Source organism: Colias croceus, chromosome 21 (assembly GCF_905220415.1).
Source record: "Colias croceus chromosome 21, ilColCroc2.1".
Lineage (NCBI taxonomy): Eukaryota > Metazoa > Arthropoda > Insecta > Lepidoptera > Pieridae > Colias > Colias croceus.
This window is the reverse complement of record NC_059557.1, coordinates 1,794,697-1,813,657: the sequence shown is the minus strand read 5'-3', so window position 1 is coordinate 1,813,657 and position 18,961 is coordinate 1,794,697. Positions and strand designations below refer to the sequence as shown.

The 18,961-nt window shown below is 33.7% G+C and overlaps 1 protein-coding gene across 2 annotated transcripts; it reads right to left on the bottom strand.

The window, feature by feature from the left end:
* Positions 1 to 370: 370 nt before the first annotated feature.
* LOC123701328 (toll-interacting protein-like) lies at positions 371 to 15,992 on the bottom strand. Of its 2 annotated transcripts, XM_045648761.1 has the most exons (9): positions 15,854 to 15,992; positions 10,951 to 11,064; positions 8,498 to 8,573; positions 7,942 to 8,053; positions 3,361 to 3,475; positions 2,820 to 2,906; positions 1,896 to 2,042; positions 1,796 to 1,819; positions 371 to 1,089 (listed from the first exon to the last, which is right to left on the bottom strand). In XM_045648761.1, the coding sequence occupies exons 1-9, from the start codon at positions 15,896 to 15,898 to the stop codon at positions 979 to 981; spliced, it is 831 nt and encodes a 276-aa protein (XP_045504717.1). In that variant the 5' UTR covers positions 15,899 to 15,992; the 3' UTR covers positions 371 to 978. The 2 variants fall into 2 exon arrangements, with proteins under 2 accessions (XP_045504717.1, XP_045504716.1); XM_045648760.1 differs by lacking the exon at positions 1,796 to 1,819 and having other exon boundaries at positions 1,872 to 2,042.
* Between the last annotated feature and the right edge of the window lie 2,969 nt (positions 15,993 to 18,961).

The window sequence follows — 18,961 nt, the reverse complement described above, 5'->3', positions numbered from 1 at the left end:
GAAAAACAAAGCCGCCTGCGAATCGTCAAAATTTAAATGGTGCGGAGGGCACAAGCTTAAGAAAAGAATCGTCAAATTGGGTTCAACCAGTCGAACGTTCTCAGGTAACAAACCAAAAAAACAGCCGAATTGAGAACCTCCTCCTTTTTAGACGATTGCAAACACTTATAATAATGCATGATTATTATAGCTTACTAGCTTACCGCCCGCGGCTTCGCCCGCTTTAAACGATTGAGATTTAAACTATCCTATCTCTCAAGTCGGATCAAACTGCACATGGTGTGCGAATTTTATTATAATCGGTTAAGTGGTTTAGGAGTCCATTGAGGACAAACATTGTGACACGAGATTTATATATATTAAGATAAACAAACATAATTTTACATATGGCAATTTTATAGAAGGCAAGTGTCTCTTCAATGGGAGCAAAAACACATAAAGATGGCATTTTTATGATTAATTATATTTATTTTTAATGATTTCGTTGATGATGGTGATATCAATAATTATGGTGATGCATTGACGTACAATATACAACTAAAATCACAATCGCGCTTGAAAATTGTCCTAAACAATACTCTGCCTTTGCGTCTATTAGGCAGAGTTTTCTAATGAGCGCATACAATAGACTTTGAACATTACTGCCACGAAATAAGGTGTTAATTTGAATGAACGTTTTATATGTACATATACAACGATGTTAGGACATTTTTGAACAACTTTAGAACGATTGGGAGTTTAGTTAATTTATGTTTATAGTACGTCAATGTGATGATGATGAATGAACAAAGATGATAAACTTTATTTACGTAAGTTACATTTCAGGTATTTTATGAAGAACTTTTTATAGATTAAGATTAGTTCTTTAAAGCTATTTTAATGTGGTGATGATGTCGATGAAAATATTAATATTAACTTTTAACTATGATAATTTTTCCAATAAACTAGACGTTAGACAGAACATATATATTATAACATCTATTCTGACATTTGCAATAGCGAGTTAATAGTTGCCTCCTTGTTCCCGCGGTTCGCTTCAGCTACGGATTTTATAACATCCTTATCGATGCTCGGGAACATCTCTTGGATCTGGAATAAATAATTTGTTACATATTAATAAAGAAACATATTCTTAAATAGTCTGATTTTACAGAGCAGATAAGAAAAATGCTTCGAAAATATATTATGTACTGAAATTGTACATACAATATGGTTATTTGAAATGGTACAGATTTCAAACTCCATCATAAGCTTGATTCATGTAAATAATTTATCATTTTTTGTTCATACACCTGCGCTAGCTGCTGTTTCTCCGTGATCTGATGCTGCTGTTGCTGACGATACTATTTTTTTATTAAACCAATATTTTGTTTTTAAGCTATTGCATAGCTTCTATCGCGGGCCTTGAGCGCGGGGACCGAATCGAGAAATTCCGTAACGAAAAAACCTCACGCTCCCCACTCCGACGGGCGGAGGTGTGGCTTGAAGGCATAGCATACAATAGCTTTACCGCGGCAGTCCCCGAGTGACACACGTCATTTTTTTTCCTATTCACCTGCGCCAGTTGCTCCTCAGTGATCTGTTGCTGCTGTTGCTGACAATGCTATTTTTGTTAACCAATATTTTTTCTTATTTACCTGCGCAAGCTGCTCCTCAGTGATCTGTTGCTGACGATACTATTTTTTAGACCAATATTTTTTTTTTCCTATTCACCTGCGCCAGTTGCTCCACAGTGATCTGTTGCTGCTGTTGCTGACAATGCTATTTTTGTTAACCAATATTTTTTCTTATTTACCTGCGCCAGCTGCTCCTCAGTGATCTGTTGCTGACGATACTATTTTTTAGACCAATATTTTTTTTTTCCTATTCACCTGCGCCAGTTGCTCCTCAGTGATCTGTTGCTGCTGTTGCTGTTGTTGCTGCTGCTGCTGTTGCTGCGGGTGCGGGTAGGGCGCAGGGTACACCGGCATGGTCGCGTAGCCCACGCCCGTGCTGGGCACCACCAGCACCGGTGGGAACGTTGCTACTGTTGCTGGGCCCACCTGTGCAGAATTATTTTATTAGCTCTTAGCTGCTTGGTAGACTTTTTGGGAGTATTCCAACAAACTAAAAAATATTAAAATCGAATAATAAGGAAGCAAGAACACGGTTAGAAGTAACATTTATTGTAAAATTGAAGCGACATGGTAATATGTACATCGATAAATTAATTATGACCAGTAACATATTGCTTACAATTTAACGCATTATTTCACGTTAGATCATAATTTATCAACATTTTCACTTGCAAAGATTAAATTCTGAAAGGCATATGACGGGACACATCTCGCGCGCTGATTGTTTCAATTATATTTGACGGTTTAGGCAATGACCTATTATACTAGTAGACGCGGCATACGCCAACATCATTGCACTAAAAAACAGCGTAATTAATACATACCTACTTACTAACGCATTATCACCAATACAGTTGTTCTCTCTTTCACTCTCACGCACGAGATATAATACATGTCTCACTCATGTACTTCGTAATAACAACTGCCGATTAAAATACAAAAAGAACGTCCAGCCACGACGCTGAATGGTGCGTGACTAAGTGAAACTCGGGCACTTACCTGAGTTTTTTCTTGCCAAAATAGAGAGCGGGTAACGTATCTAGCTCTTTTATATATCATAGGGTTTAGGACCGAATTTTTCGACAGCTAGCAATCAATCGAATTTATCGAAATTTGGTAATAAAATAGACTTAACCTGACTGACAGATATTATTCATATAAATAATGGATATACATTAAAAATATACTTTTAATAAAACTAACCGAATAGCTGAGAACGAGATTGATCATCCCCTCAACACCGTCGCCCTGTTTCCCGTTCAAGGGATACCAGTCTTCGTGAGTTTCACCCTGGAAATGAGACATTTTATTTCAAATAATCTTATCTCTGCATTCTTATTGGAGAGACAATACAATAGACAAGTAATGCAATAGAGAAAGAAATAGTATTACTTGTTATTGGGTTTCTTAAAATCGAAATTATTTTACACACAACATTGTTTTATTACACTATTGTTAAATCAAACTTTTATTTGCTGATCAGTGAATCTAATCGTGGAATCAATTTCCATAAATTCAGTAGATATCTTTTAAGGATAGTGATGGTGATTTTCACAAGACTATTCTTCTGGAGTGACTGAACCACTGATGTATTAGAAATTGATTTTAATCAGTATTTTATCTCTAATGGACAAATCAATAATCAGATGAATATTGGTATTTGGTACTCTATATCCGTCTTATTCCTGAACCTCATTTAGTAATATTTTTTTATATTTATACACTAGCAGTACAAAATACTCACATTGAGAACAGCAGCTGGTATCGTGATGTGGGTCCAGGCAATCAGCTCATCCATTGTGAACGAGCATTCGTCGTAAATCTCCAGGTAGATGGAATTTACGCCTGGAGGTAAGAGGCTGGGAAAACAATTGTTGTGTAGTATTATTTTATTAATAAGCAACTTTCGTAGTTTGTTTCGTATGGGTGTAAAATCTGATATAAATAAATTTTAACGGATTTCCAGAAAGGAGAGGTTCTCTGTTCGTATAAAATAAATAAATATATTCGATTTCCAAAAAGAGGAGGTTTAATGTTCGTTTGTATTTTGTTCAAAGGTAACGTTTTACATGGTCAGTGACGGAGTAATAAGAAAGTACATGTATGTAATAAATGGAGGGGGAGGGGGGGTTTATATGTCAAAATTACAGGATAGGATGAAGAATAAATTGTCTACTTAATAACCTAAACAGTCTCTCCAAGTGGCAAATTAGGAGAACTTCATGACATTGAAATAAAATTTCCGTCAATCCTAAAAAAATAAATTTAGGGGCCATTTTTCAATCCTTGGTTAAAATTTATCCGTCCAATAAAGAACATTTTACAAGTGATAACTGCGTTAAAAACAACCGACTTCAAACTTGCACTTGCAAAATTTACAAATACCTACAGACAAAAATGCTCATAAAATAAAAACTACTGGGCCTATCCGAATAAAATTTTTATGGGACCAATTCGACACCATCCCGCATCGAACAAAAAAAGAATCACGTAAATCGGTTCAGAAACCTCGGAGTAATCGGTGTACATACATAAAAAAAAAAACATACCGGCCGAATTGATAACCTCCTCCTTTTTTTTGAAGTCGGTTAAAAATATCACCTGTAAACTGACAAATACGAACAATTAGAACGTTATTCGATGAATAAGTTTTAACCAAGGATTGAAAAATCAGAAAACCAGATAGAAAACAGCAACCTTCTAGAACTGATTATTAATAAAGAAGCCACAAATCTTCCTTGCGACATAAACGCGTGTATTTCAAAGGAAATGTCCATTGTCAATCCTATTTCACTTCTAATTCTTGAATTACGTCAGCATGTGCGTGTTTGAGGGTTTTATATAAGTTGTTTTTAAAGTTATTTGAATAGTTTTAACTTTTCATTGTATACATGACTTTATAATACGGTATTACAATCACTACATAGTATAAAACAAAGTCGCTTTCTCTGTCCCTATTTCCCTTTGTATGCTTAAAATCTTTAAAACTACGTAACGGATTTTGATGCAGTTTTTTTTAAATAGATAGAGTGATACAAGAGGAAGGTTTGAGTATATTATTTATTAGGTTTTGGACAAAGCGCGAAAAGCCGCGGGCGGTAAGCTTGTTAGTTCTATAGGCCTTAGCTCTAAGATTCGAATTTTGCCACAAAATCATGCTCGTTGATAGTTCTAGAGACATTTAAAAGGCTTTAATTTGAAATTTATGTGTTTACTAGCTTTCCACCCGCAGCTTCGCCCGCGTAGTCAAAAAGTTTCAAAAAGTTCCCGTTCCCGTGGGATTTCTGGGATTAAACCTATCCTATTTCCCGGGGTAAAAAATAGCCTATGTCCTTTCACGGGTATCAAAATATCTCTATACCAAATTTCATGCAAATTGGTTCAGTAGTTAAGGCGTGATTGAGTAACAGACAGACAGACAGAGTTACTTTCGCATTTATAATATTAGTATGGATTGCTGCATTGAATAAAAATTGTATTGTTTGAAAGTTGAACGCACTATCCAGCAATTGACGATGTATTTATTTAACTTTTTTTTTATTTAGGGAAAAGATAGGAACAATATTATAGGTCATTGGTTTAGTACTTTAACCTAACTTGAATTGAAGGGTACATAAGCAGTTGATCGGTCATCTAAAGGTGAAAATTAAATTTAAGATGCTATCAATATCAACCGTCGCGGTCGTATAAAAGTTGATAAGATCTAAAGTGTATCGGTTGTTCAACTTTAAACTTTCGTATACATTGATATAAATATAATGCCATTTGTATTATATTTAAAACAAACATCATGTTGCAATAATTCTAAAAGATAGTGCCTTCGTCCGGCTTCGTCCAGTTTGTCCCAGGATAAAAAAATACCTATAGGTTTTGCTGCTAAGCAAAGATGTGTATGTATCCTAATGGTAAAATAATTTTTTAAAATAGGTTGAGATGTTGTTGAGTTTAATCATAACATAAACAAACAAACGAAAAAATCAAATCTAGGAGAGATGAATCTTTATGACAAAAATTGTAACACTACAATTTTTCTTTGTTCTCTAGTTGAATTGTAATTTGTTGCACCAAAAACCAATAACTTTATTTATGTGAACTGAATGTAGGTCGTGCCTGCATTGCTTTTTTTAAGTGAGTTTTAATGGTGAGGGAAAGAATTTATTATGATGAAGAAAAAAATATACCATTTTAGAACATATTATTTTGTTTTATAGCGTTCAAATGCACTATAAATGAGAAAATTTTAAAGAACAGAAAACATGATTTGGGTTCCAATTTATTAGAATATCGATAGGTAATATGCATTTATCAGCAGAATAAGATTATTTTGATTTAAAAAGGGATCAAAATTATACATTGTTAAACTCAATATTAATAAATTCAGTCTAAATAACAAGGAAATAAAACGATTTACAAAAACTTCTCCAATATTCTGGCAACATTTATAACAACCATGAATATTATTCGCGCACATGCAACATTTCATCATAAAAATATATTGCATTTTTAAAGAATGTCGCGAAGAATGTTTTCGTAATTTTGTCGTGAAATCGAAAAGTATTTTAATTAAAACCGTACCGTTTTGCGTATAAAATTACGTTGACAAACATAAAATGAAAATATGTATCATGTTTTTTATTCATAACTTCCTGAATTAAATGTGTTGGTTTGAAACGTGTTTCTTAAACCAGTTTTTACAAAACACATATGTTATTTACATACCTAAAATTGTTAATACGTTATTATAAATAGTTTATTTAAATTACTTATAATAATGATTAAATTTATAAGTTTATTGAAAGTATTTATAAACTTTGTTGTTTTTTAAACTAAGTTAAAAATATAAAACAGCCAATTTACGCGTGGTGTGTTAATATTACAGTTAATTATAATAATTCTTCGCTATTTTTATAATTCGCATTTACAAATGGCAGTAAATAGTGTAAAATGTATATTGCACACGCATTCGTTTGATCAAATAATAAAAAGTTGTAGTTTTAAATGAAATTTGTAACAAATTTTCAAACGATAAGCCTATATTATTGTGTAAGTGAACTATCTTTCAAATCTAAACTTTATATGTAAAATTCGAGCGACCCAGCCAAGACGACATGTCTTTCAAACATTTTTCCTTCGACAGTTATGATAAAAATTGCTTATAATAATTATTTTTACAAAAAAAAAGAAATGCACACTCAAATTGTCAGAACTAGGCCAAAAGGACCACACGAAAGGCAAAAGCTTAAAAAAATATAAACATCACACAAACACACACAAAAATCAGTATTCGAAATTCGAGACTTTCTATGAAGTCATTTCAACTCTCAGTTAATTTTAGTTCAGGATACATCGCCCATTTTTGCAAGAGACTACTATCAAGCTAATTTTCCGTTTGTAGCTTTATTTTGATGAGACACCGAATAATTTCGTGTACGAAAGTCTCGATTGTGGTAGCTAACAGAGATAACAAGGATAAAAATTTTTGATTTGATGGTTCTCAAATATTTATTACTAACTGATTTTTTTTTTGTTCAATCTCAATGATAATTACCTAAATTATTCGAAAAAATATTTGTCCTACAAAATCTATGGTTTGTTCAAAGAGTCCCCCTTTCCAAAGTGTATCGATAACGAGGTCATCATAAATGATTACTAACAAGCTGATTTTTTTTTGTTTTCACTTAGTTAATGTTTATATAATTCAACAGACATATTGTCCTACAAATTGCGTAATAAATATTTGAGAACCATCAAATCAAAAAATGTTATCCTTGTTATCTGTGTTAGCTACCACAATCGAGAGTTTCGTACACGAAATTATTCGGTGTCTCATCAAAATAAAGCTACAAACGGAAAATCAGCTTGATAGTAGTCACTTGCAAAAATGGGCGATGTATCCTGAACTATTTTGCAAATAAAGAGCTAGCGCGCAAGAGCAACTTTTGTCTCCGCAACTATTTTGTCTCTCCCATCAACTCTATGGGCTAGTAAGAAAGTGCGCGTACGTAGCGACACAACTCCCCATAGAGTTGATGGGAGAGACAAAATAGTTACGGAGACAAAAGTTGCTCTTGCGCGCTAGCTCTTAGTACAATAAGCTTTTTTATACAGATGAATAAAGAATTATAATTATACTAGCGGTCCGCCCCGGCTTCGCCCGTGGTACATATTAACGTTTTCTCTACATAAGAACCATCCTCGTACTTCAAGGAATATAATAAAAAAAGAATTATCGAAATCGGTTCAGCCGTTCTCGAGTTATGGAATTACAACGAAAAGTGGCATTGATTTTTATATATTAGATAAATAACATATGAACCAAACTCACCAATGTATCATTTTGTTCCATTTGGGTGTTTTCCCGCCGCTGGGGTCCGTTTGCGTTTCGTATATACAGTGGCCGACGCGCAGGCGCACGTACGGGTCCATGCGGGTGAGGCCTAGCGTGATGGACGGACAAACAGACATTTAATAAAGTTTTCACATGATAAAGAAACAAATAAGATAAAAAATAAAATATCATGTTTAAATCATGAATCCAAGATGACGATATTTTGACCGAAATTAGTTCCGTTTTTTTGTCTGATACAATACAAAACAAGCTTTTATTTTAAAAGTAATTAAAATTCAAATCCATTTATTTTCGAATTTAGGGAGATATATCAGATAAGATTGGTCATAAAATTGTACAATAAAAATGCATTAAACATTTTATTTGAAGTTGATGACTGCGACTCCGACTTGACTCTATTAATTATTTATTTATTGAATGCAACTTCAAATATTAATTAAATGAGATTATTTCTCGGATATAGTTAAATTCTTTAATTTCTATTTAAAACAGTTTATTCTTTCATATTCTTGATTTATATTTGAAAACTCACCATAATTCTTGACAAGTTTCGCTTGCGCGATGGTGACGCTCAGCCGAGCTGTGAGAGGCGGGCCGGCCGGCGGCATCTGCGAACGTAGACTTCATTAAAACCAATAATACGTAATACATAAAATACATAGACTATACATATATCCTAGTAACTATCTAGTCTCTACTCTCTAGTTACTTAGACATAAGTACGAGTGCTGACGTCACGAGAAAAACTGTGTAAAAGAGAACAATGTATAAAATATGTACGTCTCTATATTTTGCGTATGCGAGATAGGGACGAAAGATATACGACTGCAATTAAACTTAGTTTAGGAAATAGATATGTAAAACAATTTTATTGAAAGCTTACATCAAGTATATCCCGATGTTTAGAAGTCATGGTAGAATACAATTGATTGAAGAAACTCACATATTAGGTAGGTATAATCGAGGGAATCCTTACAAGACAATTTAAGACCTTCAAAGGGGCCCTTAGAGGTAAAAGCGTATTATGTTATGATGAACGAATTATTACTAGTAAAAAACAATCTTTATGAAAGAATTCTATATATCAAGTCCATAAAATTTTGCACACGTTTATTTGAGTGTACACTTCACAAGCCTATAAGTAGATACTATAGATACAAATAAACAAAAAATAATTAAAATATATCGAGATAATTTACGACGTTTCTAGGTCGACATATTCACTTAAAAACAATTAGTTACACAATAAATACTTCGATTCTTCATTAAATACACACTGGCACTGCTAGCATTATACCACGAAGCTGTTAATTACTTTCAAAGCCATATAAAAACCTCGTTCGAGGTAGGTAATAGCTTATACTGTACTGCCCAAAATGAAAACAATTTTCTTGGTATGTACTGTACGTCATAATATAGTTATTTGTATTTTGTGTCGTTCTCAACCAACGTTGCTTAAACACGAAGGTTTTTATTTCTACTTTTAAAGTACTGTGTCTGCGGTTTAGCCCGCTGATAAAACAACGGATTTTTTTTTAACAAATAAGTGATCCTATATTACACGACACGCCTTGTACTTTTTTAAATACAGTATAGGTATTATGTTATTAAAACCGATGTTGGGGTTTAGCCGTGACAGCGACATACTTTCGTATTCATGTTGTTCTTACTTCTTAGTATGGATTTCACGCTACATTATTTATTAAATTTATTAAACTACAAAACAATCCATTATCCAACCTTAATATTATAAATGTCAAAATAACTATCTAGTATCTTTCTGGCTGCCTTCTTAACGCCTCATCCACTGAACCGAGTTAGATGGTACAGACATAGCTTGACATGTAATAAGGACACAATAAGGACAAGGTTTAATCCAAGAAATTCCATGGGAAAGTAAAGTAGTTTAACGAGTGTACCTACGAGTACGCGGGCGAAGCCGTGGGTGAAATGCTAGCTAGTATTTTATATGTTTTCAAACAATATTTATTGTAACAAATACCTGACACTAAAACAATTATTAAAAACATAATGCATGCAACTAATTATTATCAAGGTCAATGGTCTATTGGGAGGTGCACGCACACACGCATGTAGGTCATCGGCTCGATACTGACCTAGAGCAATGTACATCTTTTGCGTAATTAGAAATAGTGCATAATATAATTTGTTGCTTATATAATTACTTTTTTCTGGGGACAAAGTATTAAATTATCATCTTCTACTAATTCAAATAACAAGATGTATTAATATGGATGTTTGAAGCTATCTAATACAGTAGAAACACTTTTATTCTTTCCACTAATATATTGAAAAGAAATAGAAATGGGTTTAGCAAGTTACAGATCAACATTTTATGTCGAACTAGCTTGAGCCTATAGAGACTGATATTTATTATGCAGAATCTTCCAACCGTTGTCGACAAATTCCTATATTTACTATATCTTTATATCTACTACCTACTATTGAGTTTGCAATAATCAATATGTGTTAAAAATAAATCCTGTGCGACGACTTATAACTCAAGATCTACTGAATGTATTTTAAGATTCATTCGATTTCTATGCATTGGGATTAGGACAATCATCAATAAAATGATTAAATATAAAATAAACATTACTACCGGGGCGAGGTTGCGCATAGTTAGTAATTTATTATTTATTTATTTGTACAAGGTACCTTGCAGCTAATCTACACTAATAGTAATAATATTATAAAGAGGAAAACTTTGTTTGTTTGTTTGATTGTAATGAATAGGCTCATAAACTACTGGACCGATTTTTAAAATTCTTTCACCATTCGAAAGCTACATTATCCACGAGTAATATAGGCTATATATAATCACGCTAAGACCAACAGGAGCGGAGCCACGCGGGTGAAACCGCGCGGCACAGCTAGTCATACATTAAATATATGCCGATTACATACGCCATACGCCAATTACAAGGTACACCAATAATAAGTAATAAGATAAAATCCACATACCGTAGCTCCACACAACTGCTGTTGGAGGGCCAACGCAGCTTGGTAATCTGCGTCCACGGTGTCTGCAGGTGCATCTGCTCTGAGGAAACCAGCTGGCAGCGGACCCAGTAACACCTGTTATGTTACAATTTTAGAATTGCTAATGATCTTATCAAATGAATTGTCATTAAAATCGGTATGATAGATGTGCTACCATGTCAGAGGACAGTAACAAATGTTGTTAAACATCAATAATTACAAAACTATTTCACGCAGATACGTTGAGATGCATGAATCTAGTAAAAAGTCAGCTTGCTATTAAATATGTTAACACTGATATAAAAATTCAACATTAAAATTTGTGAGATAATTAAAAAAACAAACTGTCAATTCCTAATTAATCTACACTTTGTTTGAGGATTAGTTGAAAATATCTATTATAAATAATATTATAATATTTATTTATATTATATTTTGACGCACCTGTGATAATTGATAAGAAATACAATCAAGAATTCAAAGTTTGTTGACTCATATTCTTATCTGTCAGGTTTTGTTTAACAAATATATTATAAACTAGCTTTCCGCCCGCGGCTTCTTTTAAAAGAAAAACCCACAAAGTTCCCGTTCCCGTGGGATTTCCGGGATGAAGCCTATCCTGGGTATTTCTTTAGAAATTTGCGGCACGAATTAAGGGGGGGTAGGGGAGGGAAAGGGAGGGGGGAGGTAAGGGGAGACCCCCTGTGAAGTGGGGGGGTGCGGAAACCCCCCCTTCTATTTTTTTTTTTTGAATTTATATTTATACTAGCATACCGCCCGCGGCTTCGCCCGCTTTGTCTAAAACCTAATAAATTATATACTAAAACCTTCCTCTTAAATCACTCTATCTATTTAAAAAAACCGCATCATAATCCGTTGCATAGTATTAAAGATTTAAGCATACAAAGGGACATAGGCAAATAGGGACAGAAAAAGCGACTTTGTTTTGTACTATGTAGTGAAATGTAGTTAGAAATATACTGAAGATTATGGGCTTTCTTGACTGCTCCGGCGCTGCAGAACGTGGCGCTTGCCCCCGTGTACCTCGTTGCAGGCAGGAGTCTTCACTCGCCTTCGTAGCTTCGGCTTTTTGGTTGCCTTTGGCGACCAGCCTCAGCCACTCCGGCTCGCTTGACTCTGCCTGCTCCTCAGCACACGCGGGCGCCACGCTCCTCCGCGCCTCCGACTTTTTTAATACACTCTAGTGTATGACAAGCAAGCAGGATTCAGAAGAAACTTTTCTACAATAGACCACATTCACACACTAAAACAGATAATCGAAAAGTATAACGAGTTCAACAAGACATTGTATATAGCTTTTATAGACTATGCTAAGGCATTTGATTGCATTAGTCATAAAGCAATATGGGAGAGCTTAGGAAGGCAAGGTATACCTGCTACGTATATTAACATTATTAAGAATATATATACAAACAGCAAAGCAAGAATACAATTGGAAGCCTTGGGTAAAGAATTCAGGATCAAGAGAGGAGTAAGACAGGGTGACCCAATGTCGCCTAAGTTGTTCTCAGCAGTCTTGGAGAACGTCTTTCGTAATCTGGACTGGGAGCATCTGGGCCTCAACGTAGCTGGAAGAAAACTAAACCATTTAAGATTTGCGGATGATCTTGTTCTACTGGAAGAAAATCCAAAGACACTAGGGAAGATGATCAAATCTCTAAATAAAGAGAGCTCGAAAGTGGGTTTAAAGATGAACATTACAAAAACGAAACTGATGACCAACTCAGTAATGGATCCCATCATAATCGAAGATCAACAAATAGAATATGTCGATGATTATTGCTACTTGGGTCAGATAATCTCCACTAGAGACCAAACAACCAGAGAACTAAATAAGAGGATTGCCAATGGATGGAAAAGATTTTGGTCTCTAAAAGAAATTGTAAAATCAAAAGATCACAGCATGGCAATAAAACGGAAAGTCTTCAACACCTGTATCCTTCCATGCATCACCTACGGCTGCGAAACATGGTCCCTTACGAAATACCATCGAGATAAATTAGCAAAGTGCCAGAGAAGCATGGAACGGAGCTTGACAAGAACCAAAAGGCAAGATCGAATAAGTAACCTGCAATTAAGAGCGAAAACAAAACTTACCGATATCCTGGAAAGAATAGACCTCCAAAAATGGAGATGGACCGGCCATATGTTGAGATCTAGACAAGAAAAATGGAGCCAAATTGTCACCAACTGGTATCCAAGGGATGGCAAGAGAAGTCGAGGACGACAACATATGCGCTGGGAAGATGAGCTTAAACTTACCGCAGGACCCAAATGGAGGAGAGTCGCCAAAGACCGGAAGCAATGGAAATTACTGGAGGAGGCCTTTGCCAGAAGGCACACTGAGTTGAGAGATATACTTTAGTGATGAAAACATTATAGCCAAAAAAATAGTAGAAAAACCATTCTCACCCAGTCAAAAAGGCTAAATAAATAAATAAATAAATAAATAAATAAGTGTATGACAGACAAGTACCACGTGGAGTCGGGGTGGACAGATTCGGTTCTGTTACTAACAATTTGTGTGCAATGTACATACAATAAAAAAAACATTTTTTTAATAATTAACTATACATGTTTGATACAATTTACAAGGGCAATGAATGGATCAATTTTATTTTTTTCAAATCAGCGTCTCCACATATTATATTCTTTAATAATATCATCGAAGTTTGGGTGGTTATAGTTTAAAAAATCTCTATACAACACGCCACTGGGACTCAATTCTTTGAGTATGAGTCCCATCAGGGGCAACAAATGTAAATGGGTTGTCTGGGTCTGAGTCACAGAACAGTAAGAACATAATAGAAGTGCTATAATGTCATCATTAGTATGAAAACCAGTGTCGCCAAACCCACACATTTAAACCGATAGTTATACAGTACACTACAAGTAAACTATGCCTTTGATTGGACAGCTTAATTTGAGTAACAACTGACTTAGGTTATAAATTCAGCATTTCAATATGTACCCTAACGAACCAAGTTACGGTTTATTTTAGTATAACATCCCTAGGTATATTAGCTGTTTTGTTTCTCTTTGCTCAGAAATTCCAAATTCGAAAACATTCAGCTATTCCACAACAGATGGCGTTGGTTTTCAATACATATAACTTTGAACCTCTACACATAAAGATAAGGTTGAAATTTGTGTCACTCTAAATTAATGACATTAACTTGACATTAACCTGATGCTATGCTCTAAGGGATGTCAGCCTTGTTATCGATAATTCACAAATAAATATATTTTTGTGCATTTTTTTTTTCTTTCTATTATATGAGTATAGGATAATGTGTCACATTTTGGAGTATGTTTATTACTACTAAGTACGTCTTTTCATATTATTATATTTAAATAAAAAACGGAATAGAATAGTATAAATCTATATTTACAAAACAAACGGAAAATATGCATTATTTTAAATCTTGGAACTGCCGTAGGTTTGATGTATCGGTGGCCTTTATTAGACTGCTTATTGCTGTTCGGCATCCAGTTAACTCGTCACGTTGCATTTATTATCCATTTCTCTTTTAAATTAGGCTCTTTCGAAAATCTATAAATAAATAGGACAAATGAAAGCTAAGGAAAAATAGAATAAAATTTAATATTTAAAATGTTTGTCTTTTCTAAAGTATCGATACTGTCAATATGCGCCACATGCATCACTAATCCGACATTCGTTTGTTTATTTCAATAATATTCCAGAAAGTCTTGTTTGCTGTTCAATCTATATTAGTACTTATTTCTTATGGATTAAGGTTCATTTTGACTTAATATTTTTATAAATTTTTGACAAATTACGACAAGCGAAGTTGTAACATAAAATATATTTAAAATAAATTAAAATAAGACTTACCGATGGTATGAAATACCTCGATTGCTGATATTATTTCGTCTGCTATCATTTTTCCACTCTAATACCGAACAACACGCTCTAAATAATGAATAAATATGGAAATAAGGTTTGACAGTTGACAACCGACTCGAATATTTTTCTGCGCACAACTGAGAGCGAGTTAGGTGATCTTACCTTACTAGTGACACGAGGGCCACGCCCACATCGCACTTCTATTATGTTCTTACTGTTCTGTGGTCTGAGTGATTAACTTTTTTAAAAACATACCCATGTTGCCCCAATCATATACTACTCGCCAATAATCCGTATGAATTGTTGTCCCTCAGCAACATGCTTTTGAATGAACTATGAAGGAACTATGGTTTTTAATGTACATTTTGACATTTGTTATCTCTTTCAAACACAATTCTTGTAGGTAGTTTTGTCAATGCAACTCAAACAATTTTGAACATAACCTCAAAAATTAAAATTAAGATTTCTCTGTAATTACAAGTTTCCGCACGAAAAGCCGCTAATGTATGTTTCGGGGCATTATTATCGATCGAAAAAAATTTAAATCACGCCGAAATTCGTGCCGCAAGTTTCTAAAGCCAACCCCTATCCTGTGTTAATCCAAGTTACCATCTATATGTGTGCTAAATTTCATTGTAATCGGTTAGTCAAGTTATATAAAGAAAATATTTAAGTAATTTAAGTTACTTAGTTCCAACGTTAATAAAGATTGTTGATATAATATGACGCAATTTTATCAAAGCGAAATTACGTTGTTTTTTTTATAGACTAGCCATATAATCTCAGACGAAATATTGTTAAAATTTTTTGTATTTATAAAGAATGATCCAGATTTCACAAACATTAAAGAAATTTATACTGTCAGAGAGTTTTAACCGATTTAATAACAAGACAAGACTTATTCTCTTAGTGCAAAGTGATTGCGACTATAGTTCTTTCGAACAAAATAATAGTGATTCACTATACATAAGAAAGTAAGCTTTTTATAAAAATTACCCGGCGACGTCGCTCTTCCGTAGATTCATTTGTAGTTGCTGCCATTTCGTTTATATCAATGCACACTCACAATTAAACAATGTTTTAACAAACTTGGGAGAAAAATAAGCAATTAGAATATGCGAACAACACAGGAACAAGACAATTGACAAATCGCAAAGATAAAATGACAATTTTTGTGAATGTCAAAATGACATTCATTTTTTTTATTCATTTACGGAAGCGTGTCTATCTGACTTCAATACTCACATTGTAACATTTTAAACAAAATTAAGAAAAAACATGCTGTTTTCATTAGATCCTGACTTGGATCCTGAAATGGTATCGTAGTCGTATTCACTGTATTTTAAATAATAGTATTTTTTTTCAAACTCAAACTCAAACTCAAACATTCATTTATTCAATTATACTACTATTTAGTAGCACTTTCGCATTACATAATTATTTTAACATTTACCACCGATTCGGAAAGCAGTGATCTATGGAGAAGAACCGGCAAGAAACTACATAGTTGCTCTTTTAAAATCATGTCGATATTACACACAGATATTACATAATATGTAACATAGATCTAAATACATAATATATCATAATATACCAAAGAACTGTCCTGTGGTTTTAATTTAATTATAATTTTCAGATATTGTATGTATAATTATGAGATAATCTTTATTAATTATTTTTGCGTCATGATAAATTTATAATTACGTAGTTACTTATTTAAATCAATGAAAATGGTGATAAATTAGTACTTTAAAAAGATGACGGCATTAGTTCTGAATTATTATTATTATGCCTCCTCCACACTACTCGCGAAGTTCCTCGGCGAAGTACTCGGCCGAAGTTGACTGAAGTCCGCGGTGCTACACTACGTACACTCGTTCAACTTCGCGAGGAGCGCATACGATCATATTCAGAACGAACTTCAGGTAACTTCGTCCCCTTTGACTCGGGCGCAAAAACCGACAACAAACGGAAGTCGGCCGAGGCGAGGTAAAGTTGGACGAAGTAAGCCGAAGTGCCTCTCTACACTATTCTATTCGTCTAACCTCGTTCAACTTCGCGAGTAGTGTGGAGGAGGCATTATGTTTTCTGTATTATGTTTTCTGTGCCGAAAGTTCCGAGCTTATCCAAAAGCCACCAACGCAAACTTAGCACCCCATCATTGGAATTTTGGGTCGAAAATGACCTTAATCGATAGGTCTTCGTTAGGTCCTTTAAGGTCCCACAATTTTTTCGTTAGGTCCCCTTTAGTTTTTTTTAAATAATTTTTTGAATTTTGGGTATAAGAAAATTACACTTTAGCACCCCATCCATAGAATTTTGGGTCAAAAATGACCTTAATCGATAGGTCTCCGTTAGGTCCTTTAAGGTCCCACAATTTTTTGGTTAGGTCCCCTTTAGTTTTTTTATAAATATTTTTTTTTTAATTCTGGGTATATAAAAATTACACTTTAGCACCTCATCCATAGCAAAATTGGCAAATTTTATCAAAATCGTATTCTATACCGTTAGGTCCGTATAGGTCCATCATTGAAATGATTAAATTATTTATTTTATTAAAATTATAAAATAATTAAAACCTGCGCATATCGATAATCGTCGATGCATCGTTTAGCGATATGATCAAGACAAATAATCGAGTCATGTTTACTCGATTATTGATGTGGCCTCACGAGACTTGAAAAAAATATATACTCAAATTTAATCGTTGAATTTAGAACGCGATATTGAACTGTACTCCCTACGAGACTATTTTGGAAAGAAATACAAATTTAATCTTTATGAACTAAGCGATAAAGTTGAATTTAGAACGCGATATTGAACCGCACTCCCCACGAGACTATCTTGAGAAAGAACTATCTTGGGAAAGAAATACAAATTTAATCTTTATGAACTTAGTGATAGAGTTGAATTTAAAAACTTGTCGCTTAAAAGGTCAAAAATTTTTACGACGGATTTCTTAGTGACGGACTACTTCCAGCTATAATTTTAAATGAGATGAGAAATAATCTTTATTATATTAAAATTTTACACAACTGCACAAAAAGGAGTATAATGTTTATTTCGTAAGTATATATTTATTAAAATTTTCGCTCCGTTACTTTATTTTTTATATTTAAATGGCAGAAAATTTTAATGGTACTTAACCCTTCGTGCGTGAGTCCGACTCGCATTTAGCCGTTTTTTTGTAATGTTAATTAATCTACTAAGCTTTCTATATGTAATTATTTTGTTTATATGTATGTATTAATATTGCGTATGTTTCAGATATTTATGTCATTTCGTTCAGACTGTCATAAAATTTTAGTACCTGCTACGTCTTTTGATAATGTTCTCAGAGATTTATTTATTTTATTGAGGTGTGCTGTGATGAATGGATACATATTCAAATACTTACAAATAAAATGGCTTTTTATTGTTTTTTCGTATGAATATAATAATGATGAAAACGTTACAAGTGACCTGTGTAGTAGTTTTTATGAATATAATTATTTATTTATTTAATTTTTTATGTTATTTCTCATTTCAACAAAATTATTATTTTTGTAATATCGATATGGTTACATCTTTTTCGAGCGATTGTATTATTACGTATATGTATGTACAGAGATTTTTCTGTGTGTTGCAATGTGTGCAAAAATATGCTAGTGTGTCAATTTTGTAATAGTTTGAGTTTGTAAAGACACAATTATTTATAAAAAAACTAAAGGGGACCTAACGAAAAAAATGTGGGACCTTAAAGGACCTAACGGAGACCTATCGGTCAAGGTCATTTTCGACCCAAAATTCCATTGATGGGGTGCTAAAGTGTATTTTTTTTATACCCAAAATTTAAAAAATTATTAAAAGAAACTAAAGGGGACCTAAAGAAAAAATTGTGGGACCTTAAGGACCTAACGGAGACCTATCGATCAAGGTTATTTTCGACCCAAAATTCCAATGATGGGGTGCTAAGTTTGCGTTGGTCCAAAAGCCACGCGTCCTACTATAAAATACAGATTTAGTTACGCGCGAATAACGTGCGTAGGACGTGCGAAGGTTTAATAAAATTTCCAAACGTAAAATGTCACGAAGCAAAACTTGTGATTGTGAATTGACATTTGA